The 15,980-nt window shown below is 40.2% G+C and overlaps 1 protein-coding gene across 3 annotated transcripts in view; it reads right to left on the bottom strand.

Moving 5' to 3' along the window:
• The window catches only part of LOC126615409 (UDP-glycosyltransferase 76E2-like), a 45,355-nt gene that overhangs the window by 4,006 nt on the left and 25,369 nt on the right, over positions 1-15,980 (bottom strand). Inside the window, exon 3 of one of the 3 annotated variants that reach the window (XM_050283230.1) lies at positions 13,756-13,999. The exons of the other annotated variants lie outside the window; for them this stretch is intronic. Coding sequence (XP_050139187.1) covers positions 13,826-13,999 — 174 coding nt within the window. The 3' untranslated portion in view covers positions 13,756-13,825. Of the gene's footprint in view, positions 1-13,755; positions 14,000-15,980 lie in introns of those variants that run through there. 3 annotated transcript variants of the gene reach the window in all.

Raw genomic sequence — 15,980 nt, forward strand, 5'->3', positions numbered from 1 at the left:
AGCTGCTCCAAAACTAGCCCAATATAGCTGGATTTGATGTTTGAAATATTCTGAACACTTCTCCAAAAGGCCACGAACCCATCAGAGGTCATCTCGGGCTCCAAAAACTCAATTTAAGCCCTGAAACATCATTTTCAAGCACTGCACACTACTCATTTATTCCATTGCCAGAAAATAACCGCTTGGTAGAAAAATCCCAAATTTTGATAAGAACACGCCAAAAGACACACGAACGTCTTCCAACTTGAATCACTCCAAAATTCTTCTGTTTGATCATGTTATGCTCCAGAGGAAGTCGGGTGTTCTATATTGAAAATATAAATCAAAGTATCAAAATTTTACCAAAATAATTACCAAAACATACTAAGAATAAGATAAAATATATGGTATAATATGAACTCATCAGGTGTTACAATTGAACTGATTTAGATCCTTTTTTCGACTTGTAACTTGTCATTATTGTCAATTCTCCACTGATACGAAAATAGGCGACCCAACTCAATTTACTTTTATTGGTTGAAGCACACTTTGTTTTGTTGAATAACAGAATGTGCGTCTCTGCTTCTCTATCTAGTTACTATTTTTGGCATTTGCTTCGATTTCTGAACTTCAAACTTGTATAGATTCAAATGTAAGGGGCTACTTACGTTAGACAAGCCACGATGTTGTTTAAGAATCAATTAGAAATGTTGTGGTTATAGGACTTTCCGTCAAGTACTAGTCCAAATGCTTCGATAACCATTACGAAGGAGGATGTTGGGCTTTATTCTATCGGAGTTCCACTTCCGGGGGTCTTACTTATGGTTATAGGACTCTTCTGGTTTCCCTTGAGTACTAGCTAAGGGTATTTACTCATACTGGTTGATGCCGTACCGAATCTAATGGGCAGATTGGCTGCAGAGTAGTAAAGCTTGTTCCCGGTTAGCTTGAACAAGATACAATTCATATGGTTCTCCGCATTCTCAAATATAGGAGTAGTTGAACAAACCGGCAGCATTTTACAAGTCATATTTTGGCAGCATATTTGTGACGTTTTTCTGCCAAAGCACAGTGATTTAGCCATCAAGAAAGTTACCATTCTCTTCGTCTCGTTGAGAAGTATGATTTTCTTTTTTGAATCACTCTATTTCATTGAGTATTGAAGAAGTTATGAACGTTTAAAGTTTACCCAGTTTCCGGCGAGTTTTCCAGTTTTCCCACGAACCAGTCACCTTTTAGGGTATTTTTCGGCCATATCCGTCAACCATTGGGCTTACAAATAGGTATAATCTTGTTGTTCTACACTTTGCTATCTTCATTTTGATATATTATGGGTCGAATTTGGTTAAGAAACGATTGAGTTACAAAGCTTTGAAAATTGCTCAAACTTTCGGCCAAGAGCTCTGAGACACTTAACAGAGTTTTTAACGGAATGACCCAAAAAATGGATGGTGGACAATCTTAGGGACCATTTCTATTGATTTTCAATCTCAAGGACCAAAGTGATGTGTTATGCAAATTTCAAGGACCACTTTGGCTTAAAAACCTTAATTTTACACTGAAAGATGCACCGAACTATAATGTATGTTCTAATTCAATTTTTCAACCCACGATTCAAAAATAGCAAACCACGCGAAACTGAGCCGGATGGTCTAGTTCATCATTTCAGTCTAGTTTTCTAACCCTAATTCCTAACTTCTTCTGGATAGTCTACTCCCTCTGATTTAGTCCGATTTTCTTTCCCAATTTCCCAATTTCCTCCGGTTCAGTCCGGTTTTTTGGCCCAACTTCTTGGTTTGTTTGATCAAATCTTCAGGGATCATTCTATCCAACCTAATAGCCTCCAGGGCCCACCTAATTTCTAGAAACTACGAGCTCATTCCCTTAAATCTACTTTGTCAGTACACAAAACTGCCAACAAGCACTCTCAGCTCATACTTCCACAACCCACCTCAAAGTTCCTCACTTTCCTTTCTTACTTTTTTTTCCAGACAAAGATGTTGATTGTCCCAATCAGGTAGCGATGACTTCAACAACCTCTCATCAGCCCCGACCTGTGGGACCCATTCAAGGATTTCCCATTCCGAGCATTTCTATTCCATTCCCCAATCTCCAATGTCTTCCGAGAATTCAATCCGTTTTCTTCCGTAAACTCTCAGCTCAACTGGAGAGAAACCCAAAACGCCCACGTCTTGACCGCAGCGCTATTGGCGTTTGCCAATGAGGAAATGCTTGTTTCGCTTGAGGACAAATTAATGCTCTAGATCAGCATCGACATCGATAACTTCACGACAAGGATGAAGCTGTCAGACGACGCTAAGATTGAGGAGCTCAAGGTGTTCATGAGCAATGGAGTGCTCACTGTGACTGTTCCTAAGTTGGCAGCCGTCGCTGGCAGGCACGATATGTAACAACTTGTCCCTAAATACGTTGACTTTTGTTGACCATCTTGTCGTGTCACGTAAGATCTGTTTTCTTGGCGTATCTTCGTAGTACTCATCGTAACGAACACATGGGTGCGAACGAAACGTAATTTATAGTTATAACAAAGGAGTTATTAACAAACGAAGTCAAGGGCAAAATGGTCATTTGACCATAAATATGGAAGACTCTAGATTTTGCTGGAGAAGTTAGTTGATGCCATATGTGTGGGTGAGATGGAAAGAAATGAGAGAAAATGAGGGGTGTGGACCAATCAGAAAGAGGAGGTGAGGAGTGAACCAATAGGAGAGGAAAGAAAGGAAGGAAATAAGGGAGGAGAGAAGGAGAGGAACCGGTCGGGTTCTTCTTGACCCGCGTGACCCGACCTGGTTGCTTTCAAAATTTTCGACGGATTTCCATCGATTTTTCTGGCAAACCACGTCAAACAACCACCTGGGAACCACTCCACGCCCTTCCCTTTACCAATTCCACCCCAAAATTGATACAAATTGGCCTTGATTTTGTGAAACCCACACCAGTGGGTGCAATGGTGTCTTGCTGTCGATCCATCAATCCTGAAATGATTTCCTTCGATCACCACCACCTTTAGCATCCTCTTGAGCTCAGGAACAAAGCCTAAACATGTTTAAGGGCGTCGGATGTGAAACCTCGTCTCTAATTTTATCATATTTTGTATTTTTGGACTTACGAAATTACTAAAATGCCTTTGAGGCATATTTGTTGACTTTTGTTGACTGTCTTGTCAAAACGTGTAGGTTTAATTTAATTAAGTTATTTTTGTCGTACTCATCGCCACGAACGTGTAGGTTTTGAATTTGGATTTATAACGAAGATTTTACGTTTTGAACATCGGACATTTTTTGGATAATTTTGTGTTTTGTCCTTAGTGACCTTGTTATGTGAGCCATTAGGGCCCACATGTCTTCTTCCTTTTCCCTCACCATGAGCCCCTTTTCTTCTTCTTTGTCTGGAAACCATACTCTCTCTTTCCCACAACTTTCTCATCTTTCTCCCTCTCTAGTTTCTCTTAAACCACCTTCACCGAGGGTTTCTTTCACAAACAAACAACACAACAACAATATCAACATCAACATCCCCATCAACACCCCAGTGAACTCAGATTCGAAGGAAGACTCTCTAAACCTTCCAAAACTTGATGCACAGTGCTTGTATTGTTTATCGAGTTTTCCGATGAGTTTCCACGTTCTCCGGCGAAGGTAAGCCTCGACCTTCATCCAAAAGTGGTAGATCATGTTTTGGTGTATGTTTGAAAGTAGTTTTGAGAAGTTTAAGTGATGTTTTGATGTAGGAACCTTACAGGGAAAACTTCCCCAGTTTTTTGACAAAGCACCGCCATTTTTGAGGTGATTTTTAGCCAAACCACAGCGAGTTAACGGTGTGCAAGGTATCAATCTCTTCATCTCATTGTGAACTATAACTTTCGTTTTTGTTTCACTTGATTTAGTTGAGCATTGGATGAGTTATAAGCCTTGGAAAACCTGTCCAGAAACCGACCGATCCATGGCTTGAAACCGGGTCGACTAAGCTGATAACCTTAAAACACGATCCAAGCCCAAGTTGAAATCAGCCCAATTGTCTAGCCCAACCCAAAACGCAAAGCCTAGCCTAAAACCCAAAGCGCAGCCCAAAACCCAAAGCCTAAGCCTAGAGTCAAGCCCAAGCCTAGAAATTGGCCCAACTTAGAGCCCAGACCGCGCGTGGGCATTTGCCTTGGTCAACGCATAGAGCACACGTGCCTCCACAAGAGGTACTATGCTCCGCCGCTATCGACTTTTTTAGCCAACTTTTCGGCCACCCAAATCGGCGTGTGGCACCTAGAGGTACCCCAGGTCCCCCCTTATGTTTTTCAATGTCCTGAATCTGTTTATGATGTCCATTTTCCGAAATTCAATCGTTATGGTGGAGTTTTATTAATTGGACCATTTATGTGCTTAGGTACGATTATTAGCAGTGTTTTCGTCCCTCCTATTTCGTACGGCTCTTCAACGATGGAGTATCTATGAGTAGACCCCTTCTAAAATGCATATTTTACTATTAGAAATGCATACATGAAAAACATGATTTATTGATTACGTTTTATGAAACGTGTTGATGCACAAAACCGGATGGTCTTGGAACAACGTAAATCCGACCGTGAATCTGCAAGTAATGTAAATGACACAAGAGTTATCGTGGTTCACCCCAAGGTTTGGGCTACGTCCACACTGATTGTATTATATTTCTCTGAGAAATGAGGGAGAGAGAGAGCTCTAAGAATGAGAGCGTTGAGAGAAGCTTCAGAAATGGCATCTGAAGGTGAGAATGAGCCTCCGAGAGTGAGAGTGAGGCCCTCCCTAATTGTGAGGGTGAGGGGTCCTTTTATAGAATAAGGACTCCTCACTTATTACGTATCTGCCCCTTCCTTTATCCCATAATTACATTTAAGTCCCCTGAGTATTTGTACGAGATCTAAATACGAGGCCCTAAATATGGTATAAACAGTAGTCCCCCAAGTCTTCAGTCAAGAGAGTCTTTTGGCTGGAGACTTGAAATTCAGTCCATGTGTGGGCCGAAGTAACTAGATGTCGTCTAGAACTAATGCTTGATATGAGGCGGTGCCCAATCTGAAATGATGCTCAACTAGAAGTAGCACATGTTGCGAGGCAGCTCTGCTTGTAGCTTGTGTTGCCTTGGTTGGCTCGGCTTGTGGCGTTTGAAGGTGAGGGAGTCCCTTTTATAGAATAAGGGCTCGCTCCTCATTACATGAATAATGAGTGCTCTCTAATGAAAGTGAGGGAGTTCCTTTTATAAAATAAGGGCTCGCTCCTCAATACATAAGTAATGGGTTAAGTCCCCCAAGTATTTTTTATGAGGCCCAGTTGAGGCCCAATATATGGTACATAATGTAGTCCCCCAAGTCTTCGGTCAATAGAGTCGGTTGGCTGGAGACTTTAAAGTGAATCCATGTATGGGCCGAAGTGGCGGTTGTTCGGAGGCGGTATTTGTATACCCTGCACTGAAGCTTTGTAGGTGAAGCTTTGCAAGTGAAGCTTTTGAAGCTAGAGCTCTGTAAATGAAGCTTTCGAAGCTGGAGCTTTTGTAAATGAAGCTTTTGAAGCTGATTGACATGAGTGATGCTCATGAATGTTTATGTTGATTGACATGAGTGATGCTCATGGATGTTGTCATGAGTGATGCTCATGAATGTTAACATGAGTTATGCTCATGAATGTTGACATGAATGATGGTCATGAATGTTTATGCATGATTGTCATGAGTGATGCTCATGAATGTTTATGTATGAATGACATGAGTAGTGCTCATGTATAATTTGGAGTACTAGGTGTACTTTTGATCACCTGGTTGGTGGTAGTAGCGGCAGGGTGTCGAATAATTTTTGTAGTACTGGATGTAATTTTAGTCACCGGGTTGGTGCTATTTTGGGCTTATGGGCCTTTGCCCTCCACGCAACATTCCAGCCCATTTATTTTGGGCTTTGCCCCTTTTTTTTTTGTTTTTGTTTTTGTTTTTTTTTGTTTTTTTTTTTTTGTACCCTCTGATGGGGTTTATACATATGTTTCCGAAAGATAAGGAAAATAAATTACATCATTCTGATGGGGTATTTATTCCTTGTTTTTTGCAGTGTCTCCATGTGCATCCCTTTTGCTTTCCTCTTTTCTGCTTTCCGAAATATTCTCCCAACAACATGATCTTTTTCTTTTCTGTTCCTTTCTTTGATCTCTCCACCTCCAGACACACTCACTTGCTTTTGCTTTTACTTTCCCTTTTCTTTCTCTTTTCCTTTTGCTTTGTCCGCCACTGCCTTTCTCTTTCAGCCTGGTTTCTGCTGTTTGAACACAAGATGGTGTACTCCAGCTGTAAAAAATGTAAATAACGTAAAGAACGTGGCCTCCCACTCCATTTCTTTGTCTTCAGACCCCACCTCAATGACCATTTGCTATCGTGGTCAAAGCATGTTCAGATTCACGTGTTCTGTTACTGGGCACTTCAGGTTTAAACTCCACGGGCAAACTCAAGTACTGGGCAAATTTCAGGTTCCCATTGATAATGATTTCTTATCTGAACAAGATCCATTGCAGCTAAAACCCGAAAAGATATTGATCTTTCCATTTCTCTTTTTCTTCTTGCTCTTAGACGGGGTTCTCAGCGAAGTACTCGGAGTTCCTGCCTGCTCTTTGGTTGCTTGTGCTTCTGACCACCTCTATTTTCTTCCTTTGAACCACCAACCAAATCAGTAGAAGGCCTCTCCTCATCGGCAGACCCAACCCCAACCCCAGGCTCAGCGCTAGATTCCTGCTGCTTCGTTAACAGCTCAGCAAATGATGTCGCCGCGGAGGCTCCTCCGGCTCCGCATACCACTGACCTCCGGTCCCGGCCTCCTGGAGTGATGGGCTCGAATGGAAACCCGCTGATTTCTGATTGTTCTACGGTGGTCGAAGCAACTGCGGGTGTGCAGAGTAGTCATGGAGGCGGAGAGAGAAACATCCTCATGTCCGTGTTGTGTTCGCTGTCTGTATCGATATAATCAAACTGGACAGTTGCGGTGGTGTCGATATAATCAACGATCTCAAACTGGACAGAGTGTCGAGATGAGAGAGTGAAGAAACTGGGCAGCTGCCGGAACAGAGCCATGTGGCGAAGAAGGGTTGGACGCAGACGGAAGAGCAGACTTTAATGGTGGAGGTGAGCTCAGGGAAGCAGCAGTTGCCGACCGCAACGGCTATTTGAAAAATGGAAGCTCGGAGCTCGAGGCTAAAATGAAGGTTTTTGGAAGACGAAGTTGCATTTCCTTATCCGTAAATAATTGGACTTTTTCTGGTCGTAATTTCGATGGGGGATTATAGGTTTTGGATCCCGAGATCCATGAAATTATGGAGAAGAAGAGGCTAGGTTGGAGATAACCCAGCTTTTGGAGGTCGTTGGAGAGCCAGAATCCAGCACTAGCTCCGGCGACAGACAGAGCAATGAGCACCGCCATTTTTGGTCTCTTTCTGGGGAAGAAGAAGTCGATGCCTAATTGAGGAGGTTGTTGGGTTTGTGTTTATTACCGTAATGATGTTGTGATGGACGACATAGATTGAAGTAGCAGAGAGGCTCATTGAGGAGGTTGTTGGGTTTGTGTTTATTACCGTAATGATGTCCATTTCTGAAGCTTCTCTCAACGCTCTCATTCTTAGAGCTCTCTCTCTCCCTCACTTCTCAGAGAAATATAATACAATCAGTGTGGACGTAGCCCAAACCTTGGGGTGAACCACGATAACTCTTGTGTCATTTACATTACTTGCAGATTCACGGTCGGATTTACGTTGTTCCAAGACCATCCGGTTTTGTGCATCAACATCTCATTGTGAAATAAACAACGATGAGTTGAGGTTTTCTTGAGTTGAGTGGTGTTTGGAGATTTGAAATGGATTTTGCAGATTTTGAAGATTTGCAGATTCTGCAGATTTGCAGATTCTGCAGATTCACGATGGAAGTTAAAAAATGAAAGAGAACCGACATAGTTTTTTGTGTCGATTCCCACAGACGGCGCCAAATGTTGATGCACAAAACCGGATGGTCTTGGAACAACGTAAATCCGACCGTGAATCTGCAAGTAATGTAAATGACACAAGAGTTATCGTGGTTCACCCCAAGGTTTGGGCTACGTCCACACTGATTGTATTATATTTCTCTGAGAAGTGAGGGAGAGAGAGAGCTCTAAGAATGAGAGCGTTGAGAGAAGCTTCAGAAATGGCATCTGAGGGTGAGAATGAGCCTCCGAGAGTGAGAGTGAGGCCCTCCTTAATTGTGAGGGTGAGGGGTCATTTTATAGAATAAGGACTCCTCACTTATTACGTATCTGCCCCTTCCTTTATCCCATAATTACATTTAAGTCCCCTGAGTATTTGTACGAGATCTAAATACGAGGCCCTAAATATGGTATAAACAAAACGTTTATGAGTAAATTGGATTTACGCTTTATGACATTCGTGCTTTATCGATTTTCCATTCTTTGTAGTATATATGACTGATGACTATATGCTATATATATGTTTTAAGATATGATGTTTGAGCTACTGAGCTCTGATGAGATATATGTATTATGTTTGGAAATATTATGTTCAATGATTTTTGTGCTTATCTAGTGGCCAATGTTCTGCCTATGGGCGATGATACTTATATATGGCTTCGACCGGGCGTAGGTTGGTGGCCTTGGCTGGGAGATACTTGTATATGGCTTTAACCAAGAGTAGGTTGGTGTCTTCGACTGTGAGATACTTATATATGGCTTCGGCCAGGCATAGGTTGGTGGCTTTGGCCGTAAGATATTGATATATGATACCACTAGTACACATTATATGATATCTATTTTATGAAGGTTTTATGGCATGCTAGGGTTTTCAGAAAACCTATTACTTATTATGCTATATGAGTTTTCATAAACTTTAGGGATTAGTACGTTGTTGAATAACTATGTTAGTACTACTTATATATCAACTTGGTCCACTCATGTTTGTTTTGTGTCCCCTTAGGACCTAGGAATGAGGCATACGATTCAAGCTACGAGGCTCCCTTACCAGTGATATCGTGGCATCCTCTCTGCTTTTGACATCACTTGTAATAACACTTTCTGTCACACCTTCGGCTTGTATTCTGAATTAGATGTATGCTCTAAACATGTCATACATTATCACTATCATTTTATTAACGGCTGAATATTATTATATTATTTTGATAAGGTTTGTATATGAATATTAAATTGTGTAATTCACACGAAATTTATATGCATGTTTCACATGCTCTCAGCATATGCATTTATTAAATGGCTTGAGTCACCCTTGGGTGTTGGCCAACAAGTGGCCATCCCGTTGTCCCCCCTGACATCGGGATCGAGGCGTGTCATTGGAGGTCGTTTTGAGGTCGAATCGAGAACACCCATTTCTAAGGATTTTGGCGGTTGGTGGCGTTTTCAGGCCACTTCCTGGCCAAATTGGATTTTGGCCTATGTGTGAAAGTTGTTCCTCTCATTGAGATCTACTTGTGTGTAAAATTTGAGAATTTTTAATGTTAGTCGGAAAATTGGGTTTTCGTTTGTCGAAAACCGCCACATGCAGTGGCGCGTGGTCTTTCGGCCACCATCCCCATGGCGGCTAGTGCGGCGGTGCGTGAGGGGAACTCGAGGTCCCTCATTAGGTATTTCAATGTGTTGAATCCAAATCCACTATCCCTTTTCTCAAATTCTGACGTTTTAGTATAATTTTACTAAATGGTCTCTATGTGCGTTTAGGTGCAATGGTTGGAAGTTACTTCATTCTCGCTAGTTCAAGTGGCTCTCGGGCGATAAAATATCTGTGAGTAGACCCCTTCATAACTTGTGTGTTTTTGTAAAATATTAACCTAGCATGCATTGCATATTTCTTGATTTAAGTATGTTTTATATTTTATGGATTTCTATAATGATGGTTTACGAAATATTTATGATTTATTGAAAGTACATTTTTACGAATAGTTATGAATGATTGGATTTGCATATATGAATTTCTATGGCTCTCGAGTATGATTTGGTTTTGGATTCACGAGTATGGTTTACCAGGGATTATGAGATGAGATTTTGAGCTTGTGAGCCTCGGATTTGATATGCGTTTTTTGAGGTATGTTTTGGGTACTTATCTAGTGGGTTATCATACAACACATCCACACAATCGGGTATGTAAACGTCTATGGCCATAGGACATAGTGGAGGAGTAGTGAGAGATTATGGTTATACCCTTAGCATCACTAGCCCGGGGCTAGTATCAGTGTGTGATGTTATATGTATATGCCTCTTCTTTGGCGTAACCCAGAGATGTACAGCTTCACCTCTGAGTGATGGTCCTCATGTTTCTTCTCTGGCGTAACCCAAAGATGTACAGCTTCACCTTCGGGTGATGGACCCAATGCATATACATATATATATGTTATAGCCTATTCTCTAGCGTAACTCGTAGTAGTACAGCTTCACCTTCAGATGATGGATCGTGGTTTCTTCACTGGCGTAACCTAGTGTCGTACAGCTTCACCTTTGGTGATGGTTATGCCTTCGGGCCACTATGATACCCCTAGTTGAGTATATCATCGATGAGATTTATGGATTTGCCTTTGGGCGACGTTTTCAGCATTATTGAGCATGGATTTACATGTACTGTTTTATGAATGTTTTACATGGCATGCTAGGGTTTTTATAAAACTTATATGTAGTATTATATATGTGTTTTCAAAACAGGGAGTTATTATTTTCAGAAATAAAACGGTTTTCGTATTATTAGTATTATTATATATGGGATACTTTGGATGCGGTCCCTAATCCTTAACATTATTTGATTAAAATCTTAATAGTATTCAAAGTTTGATCAAAGTCCCTAAACTTTGTATACCTCATTATATTACTATTACTATTTATATTTTTATAGTTTTGACATTAATTGTTTGATATTTTATGAGATTTATAATCCTATAAATTTAAAATCCCTCATTATAATACTATTAGAAACAGTTACAATAAAAAAATTCAAACATTTTGATTTAATAATTGGATAAAAACTATGTAAAAATAAGAAATAATAAATGGCAAAAAAATGTATCCATAGTGTTAAAAAAATTGGTACATTTTACAAAAAAAAAGGTACATTTCACATATAACAAAGTGGTACATTAATAAAGAAGAATGGGTACATTATAAATAAATTAGGGTACAGATAAAAGATTAAAAACTAAAAATATAAATATATGATACAAAGTTTAGGCATAAAACATAAATATATCATATGTAATTTTTCTATCATTGATTAAATATACAATGTCACGTGACGATATACACATGAGTACAAACACAAATAAAAATTTAAAAAATTGGGCACAAAAAGAAACTAATATATGGGTACAAATTAAAAATGAAAAGAAAATTGGTACAAATTAAAAAATATTTGCAAATTAAAAATGGGTACAAACTAAAAATAAAAATATATGATAAAAAATTTAGCCATAAATATAAATATACTAATTGTAGCATTTTAACATTAAGTGAATATATTTAAAAATAAAAATATTTTATTATTCAAATAATTAATGATGTTATTAATACCAAAGGACCTTGATCAAAAATTGAAAATGAATAGGATTTTAATCAATGAAGTAATAAAAAGAAGGATGTGAACCTAATTTTCCCTATTATGGCCCTATTATAAACTTTGGTCCACTCACATTTTCTGTTTTTGCGCCCCCTCACGAGTTAGAGTCGTGGCACACAATCCCAGCGTCAGGACACTTATGCGTAGAAAGCTTCGAGGCTTCTCAGTGTAGGACATGTTCTTCGGTTCGTACCTTTCTATCATAATTCTTTCACTTTATTCTTGATTAGTTGTATACTCTGAACACGATTCTGCACTAGTGTAACTCTTTCTAATTACATATTTTATTGGTATGCATGTGTTAAAATGGCTTTGTCACCCTCGGGTGTCGGCCAACACGTGTCTACCCTGATATTTGGGAATATCAGAGTTGGGATGTGTCATGATGTCAAGGCTATTGAAATTTCCGGCGATGATTGAAGTGATCCGGTGCACTTTCTGGGTAAATTAAGATAATGGGTAACCTCGTTTTGTGTCGGAATGTGAAAAGTTTGTCTATGTGTGATTGAAATGTATGACATAGGTGTGTGTTTGTGATGGTTTTAGCTGATATTAATGTCATATGTAGTGTGGAACTTGATGTTAGTGTCATCTACTATGTATTTTTTTGTTTGTTAATAAAATTTCAGAATCATATAAGTTTACTTCTTTTGTATGTTTATAGTATGTTCTTAAGAAAATTTTGTTCTTAAGATATAAATGATGAAATTTACAAATGTGAGTTAGACTAGTTGATTATGGTAGTGTATTCGTTCTTTTGTAGCCAAGTTCAATTTCTTGTTCAAATTCTCATCGCTGTATTCAAAAGAAAATTTTGTTGATCCTTACATATCACTGGGACTCATTCAGAGATAGTCTCAGCGGTTGAATTCCAGCTGTAATGGCTCCAAAACCCTCCCACAACCCTGTGCGCGAGGATTTGCTTTTGGGGTGCCAATTTCACTGTGACCCTTTCACCAACCTTTTTTTTGGAAACCTTCGGGCAATGATATGGAGTCCGTCCAAAGCACCCACATGAAAGGCTGCTTACTGTTACCCAAACCCCATTGCCAATATATAAATCTTTATTGTCCATGAAAGCTATGCTTCTTGGGCTTACATGGATGATAGAGTAGTGTGCTTGTTTATCGAGCCATGACATAGCTCTGGTCCGCTTTCAACAAGCTTATATATAGGGATGGAACAATTTCGTGCAGAGTACCGATAGGAAACAATGGAATTTGGTACTATTGCTGGAGCCGTACCAGCGATGATTGTTCGAGGCATTCCACGCTGTTCCAAATGACAGCTGAAGACGACCTTGAATTGTGGGTGGGTATGCGGGACAAATGCAGAGAGTGCTTTGTGTACGGGGGATGGTCATAGGGTATGGATGTCCACAATGAAGTTTTTCTCCTAATGATGAACGGATGTATGTCTATTGTTTTGTTTATTCGGTTGCGTAATGTTGAGAGTTGTCCCACATCGATGAGGGACAAGGTTTGCTATGTGCTTATATGATCTTGGGTTACTCCTCGTATTACCAATTGGTTTTATGGTGAAACCTCAATTTCATTATGGTATCAGAGCGGGTTGTCCTCGTGTGAAGTTAAACGGCCACACGGGCTCCACATCACCTAGTTGTTGTCCACGTGTAGGCTTGAAAATCTGCCACATGTGCGGGGGCGCGTTGAGAGCTGTCCCACATCGGTGAGGGACAACACGCGTTCCACGTCACCCAGTTGTTGTCCACATGTAAGCTTAAAAATCCGCCACACGTGTGGGGGCGTGTTGAGAGTTGTCCCACATCGGTGAGGGATAAGGTTTGCTATGTGCTTATATGGTCTTGGGCTACTCCCCATATTGCCAATTGGTTTTATGGTGGAACCTCAATTTCATCACCTAATACCATCTGTTGTAGGGTACTGAACTGAGGCAACTCACATTGTTGTTCTCCTCACGGCCATATGTGATGTATGGGTACAAATTGTTAGGGTTCCGCATAAAGCATACCTAACAAAATTAAAGTGAAAATCTAGTTGGACCATTTTAGTACCCTAACTCTAACTGAACCAACCACGCCTCTTAGTTTGCTCTATTCCTTCAAGTTCTAGATTTGTGTTACCAACTTATGCATTACAATATATAGGACATTTTATTCAAAGTTGAGGATGGACAACAAAGAAAATCTTTCTTGCATCCATCTGCTGGAAACTTTATTCAAGGTTATGGTTAGAAATACGTTGTTGTTGCAATTAAAGTGACATGATAAGTTCTACAAGCTTATTAAAGAAATTGTAGGAAGAACCACCATTCCTCAAAGAAACTTCTATTTTCTCCTTCAAGTCCTTGGCTCTAACCCTCATCACCTCCCCATCAGCATCTACCATCAGTTTCCTGACAGCTCTCTCAATCTCTCCTCTCTCTAACTCATTGTCCAAATGTAGCCCTACTTTCCATACTAGGCTAACATACCTGGAATGCACCTTCTGATCGCCAAAAGACGGCGTGCATATCATTGGAAACGAGATTCAGATTACAACCTCACCAAATCACACTCAGTTGAACATAATAAAATACAAGAAATAAAGACATCGAGAAATTTATGAGGTTCGGCAAAAACATGCCTACGTCCCCCGAGAGATATTGCTCTTCACTATGAATAACAGTACAAGTACACATGAGTTAAATCAACATAACTCAATCCCGAATCCCTTGCACACCCACTCATAGAATTTTCCCAAGAGCCTCACTCTACCCCAAGAGTTCTTTCACTAGAATACTTTTCACTCTAGCTCTCTTGATTTTCTCTCAACCCATGTTCAACCTTTCCCATGGGAGAGCCGTATGCTCTCCCATTGGATGCTTCTATGATGCTTACCTTCCCACTTTCTAAACATTACTAAATGCACAAATATTGCATCTAGTTATAGGCATACACTAGCAACTATGCCAACAACCAAGACCAAAAAGTCTTAAGTTCACATGACATAATCATCACCTAGCCTACTTAGCATGCACCAAAGTCTATACCTAGTCTATAAAGTATAACTTTGCTTGTGGTAGTCACCATGTCTTCAATTGTTGTCAACACATGACTCATAATTACTCACAAATGTATGAGCCAAACACAACAATCTCCAGCTTGGCGAATACACCATGCAAAAATCCTTGCACCCATCACCAAAGCCTATTGGCCTTACGTACCAGCATACACACCCTGAATCAACCTCGTTGGTCCTGTTTTGATTTAGTCACTGCTAATGCATGTGCAGCTGCTGCAAGCTAAAATTCACTATTTAGCTTCAGATAGGATCTCGATACACCTTCGTCTCCTCCAACAGGTTTTCCTCTTCTTCATTGTCTGCAACCTGGAAACTCGTCAGCGCGCCCGTTTCCAGCAACAACCCAACAAGCCAGACAAAATTCCCACATTTCCTCATTCCTCAGGACCATCTCATCACCTGTGAATCCCATAGCTCCACCTGCTGCAAAACCCCTGCAACACTTGAGACTAAACATCACTAGGAGAAGTGTTGCTTCGAGTACCTAGAGGGCATACTCGAAGCCTTATGCCATAAACTTGCTACAACCCGGCCTTGCACCGTAGCACTGTGGACCCTTGCCTCAAAAACCGGATCTGAACCTGCTGTCTCTCTCATATCCTCTTTCCAATTTGCTTCCACAATTCCAACCTTGAACAGCTAAAGCAGTCTTGTGCCCACCATCATCCATGTTCATCTTCTTTTGTGTATCATTCCACACCAAAGAAGCTTGCACCTGCTCCAAACTTACTGTATCTTTCCATGCAGTAAAATTTCACAAGGTTCTCGTACAAATATGAAAGTGAGGTAAGAAGAAAGAGGCCTTTGTCTTCTTCCTCAACATCAACTTTCGCAGTTGATCCAAGCATCCCTGAACATGTCTTTCATTTCTTCAGGCTTCATTACTCTCATCTACTAAGAGTAAAACAGCCACTCCCATTAAACTGCTCAACTGAAAATTCCATGGTGAATAAATCTAGACCTCCAACGAACCAAAGCCTCCAACAATGCTCTGATACCAATTGTTGTGCCTTGACCCGTTCGTTAGTGCAGAAACGAGATTCAGATTACAACCTCACCAAATCACACTCAGTTGAACATAATAAAATACAAGAAATAAAGACATTAAGAAATTTATGAGGTTCGGCAAAAACATGCCTACGTCCCCGGAGAGATATTGCTCTTCACTATGAATAACAGTACAAGTACACATGAATTAAATCAACATAACTCAATCCCGAATCTCTTGCATACCCACTCATAGAATTTTTCCAAGAGCCTCACTCTACCCCAAGAGTTCTTTCACTAGAATACTTTTCACTCTAGCTCTCTTGATTTTCTCTCAACCCATGTTTAACCTTTCCCA

This window comes from Malus sylvestris, chromosome 3 (assembly GCF_916048215.2).
Source record: "Malus sylvestris chromosome 3, drMalSylv7.2, whole genome shotgun sequence".
Taxonomy (NCBI): Eukaryota; Viridiplantae; Streptophyta; class Magnoliopsida; order Rosales; family Rosaceae; genus Malus; species Malus sylvestris.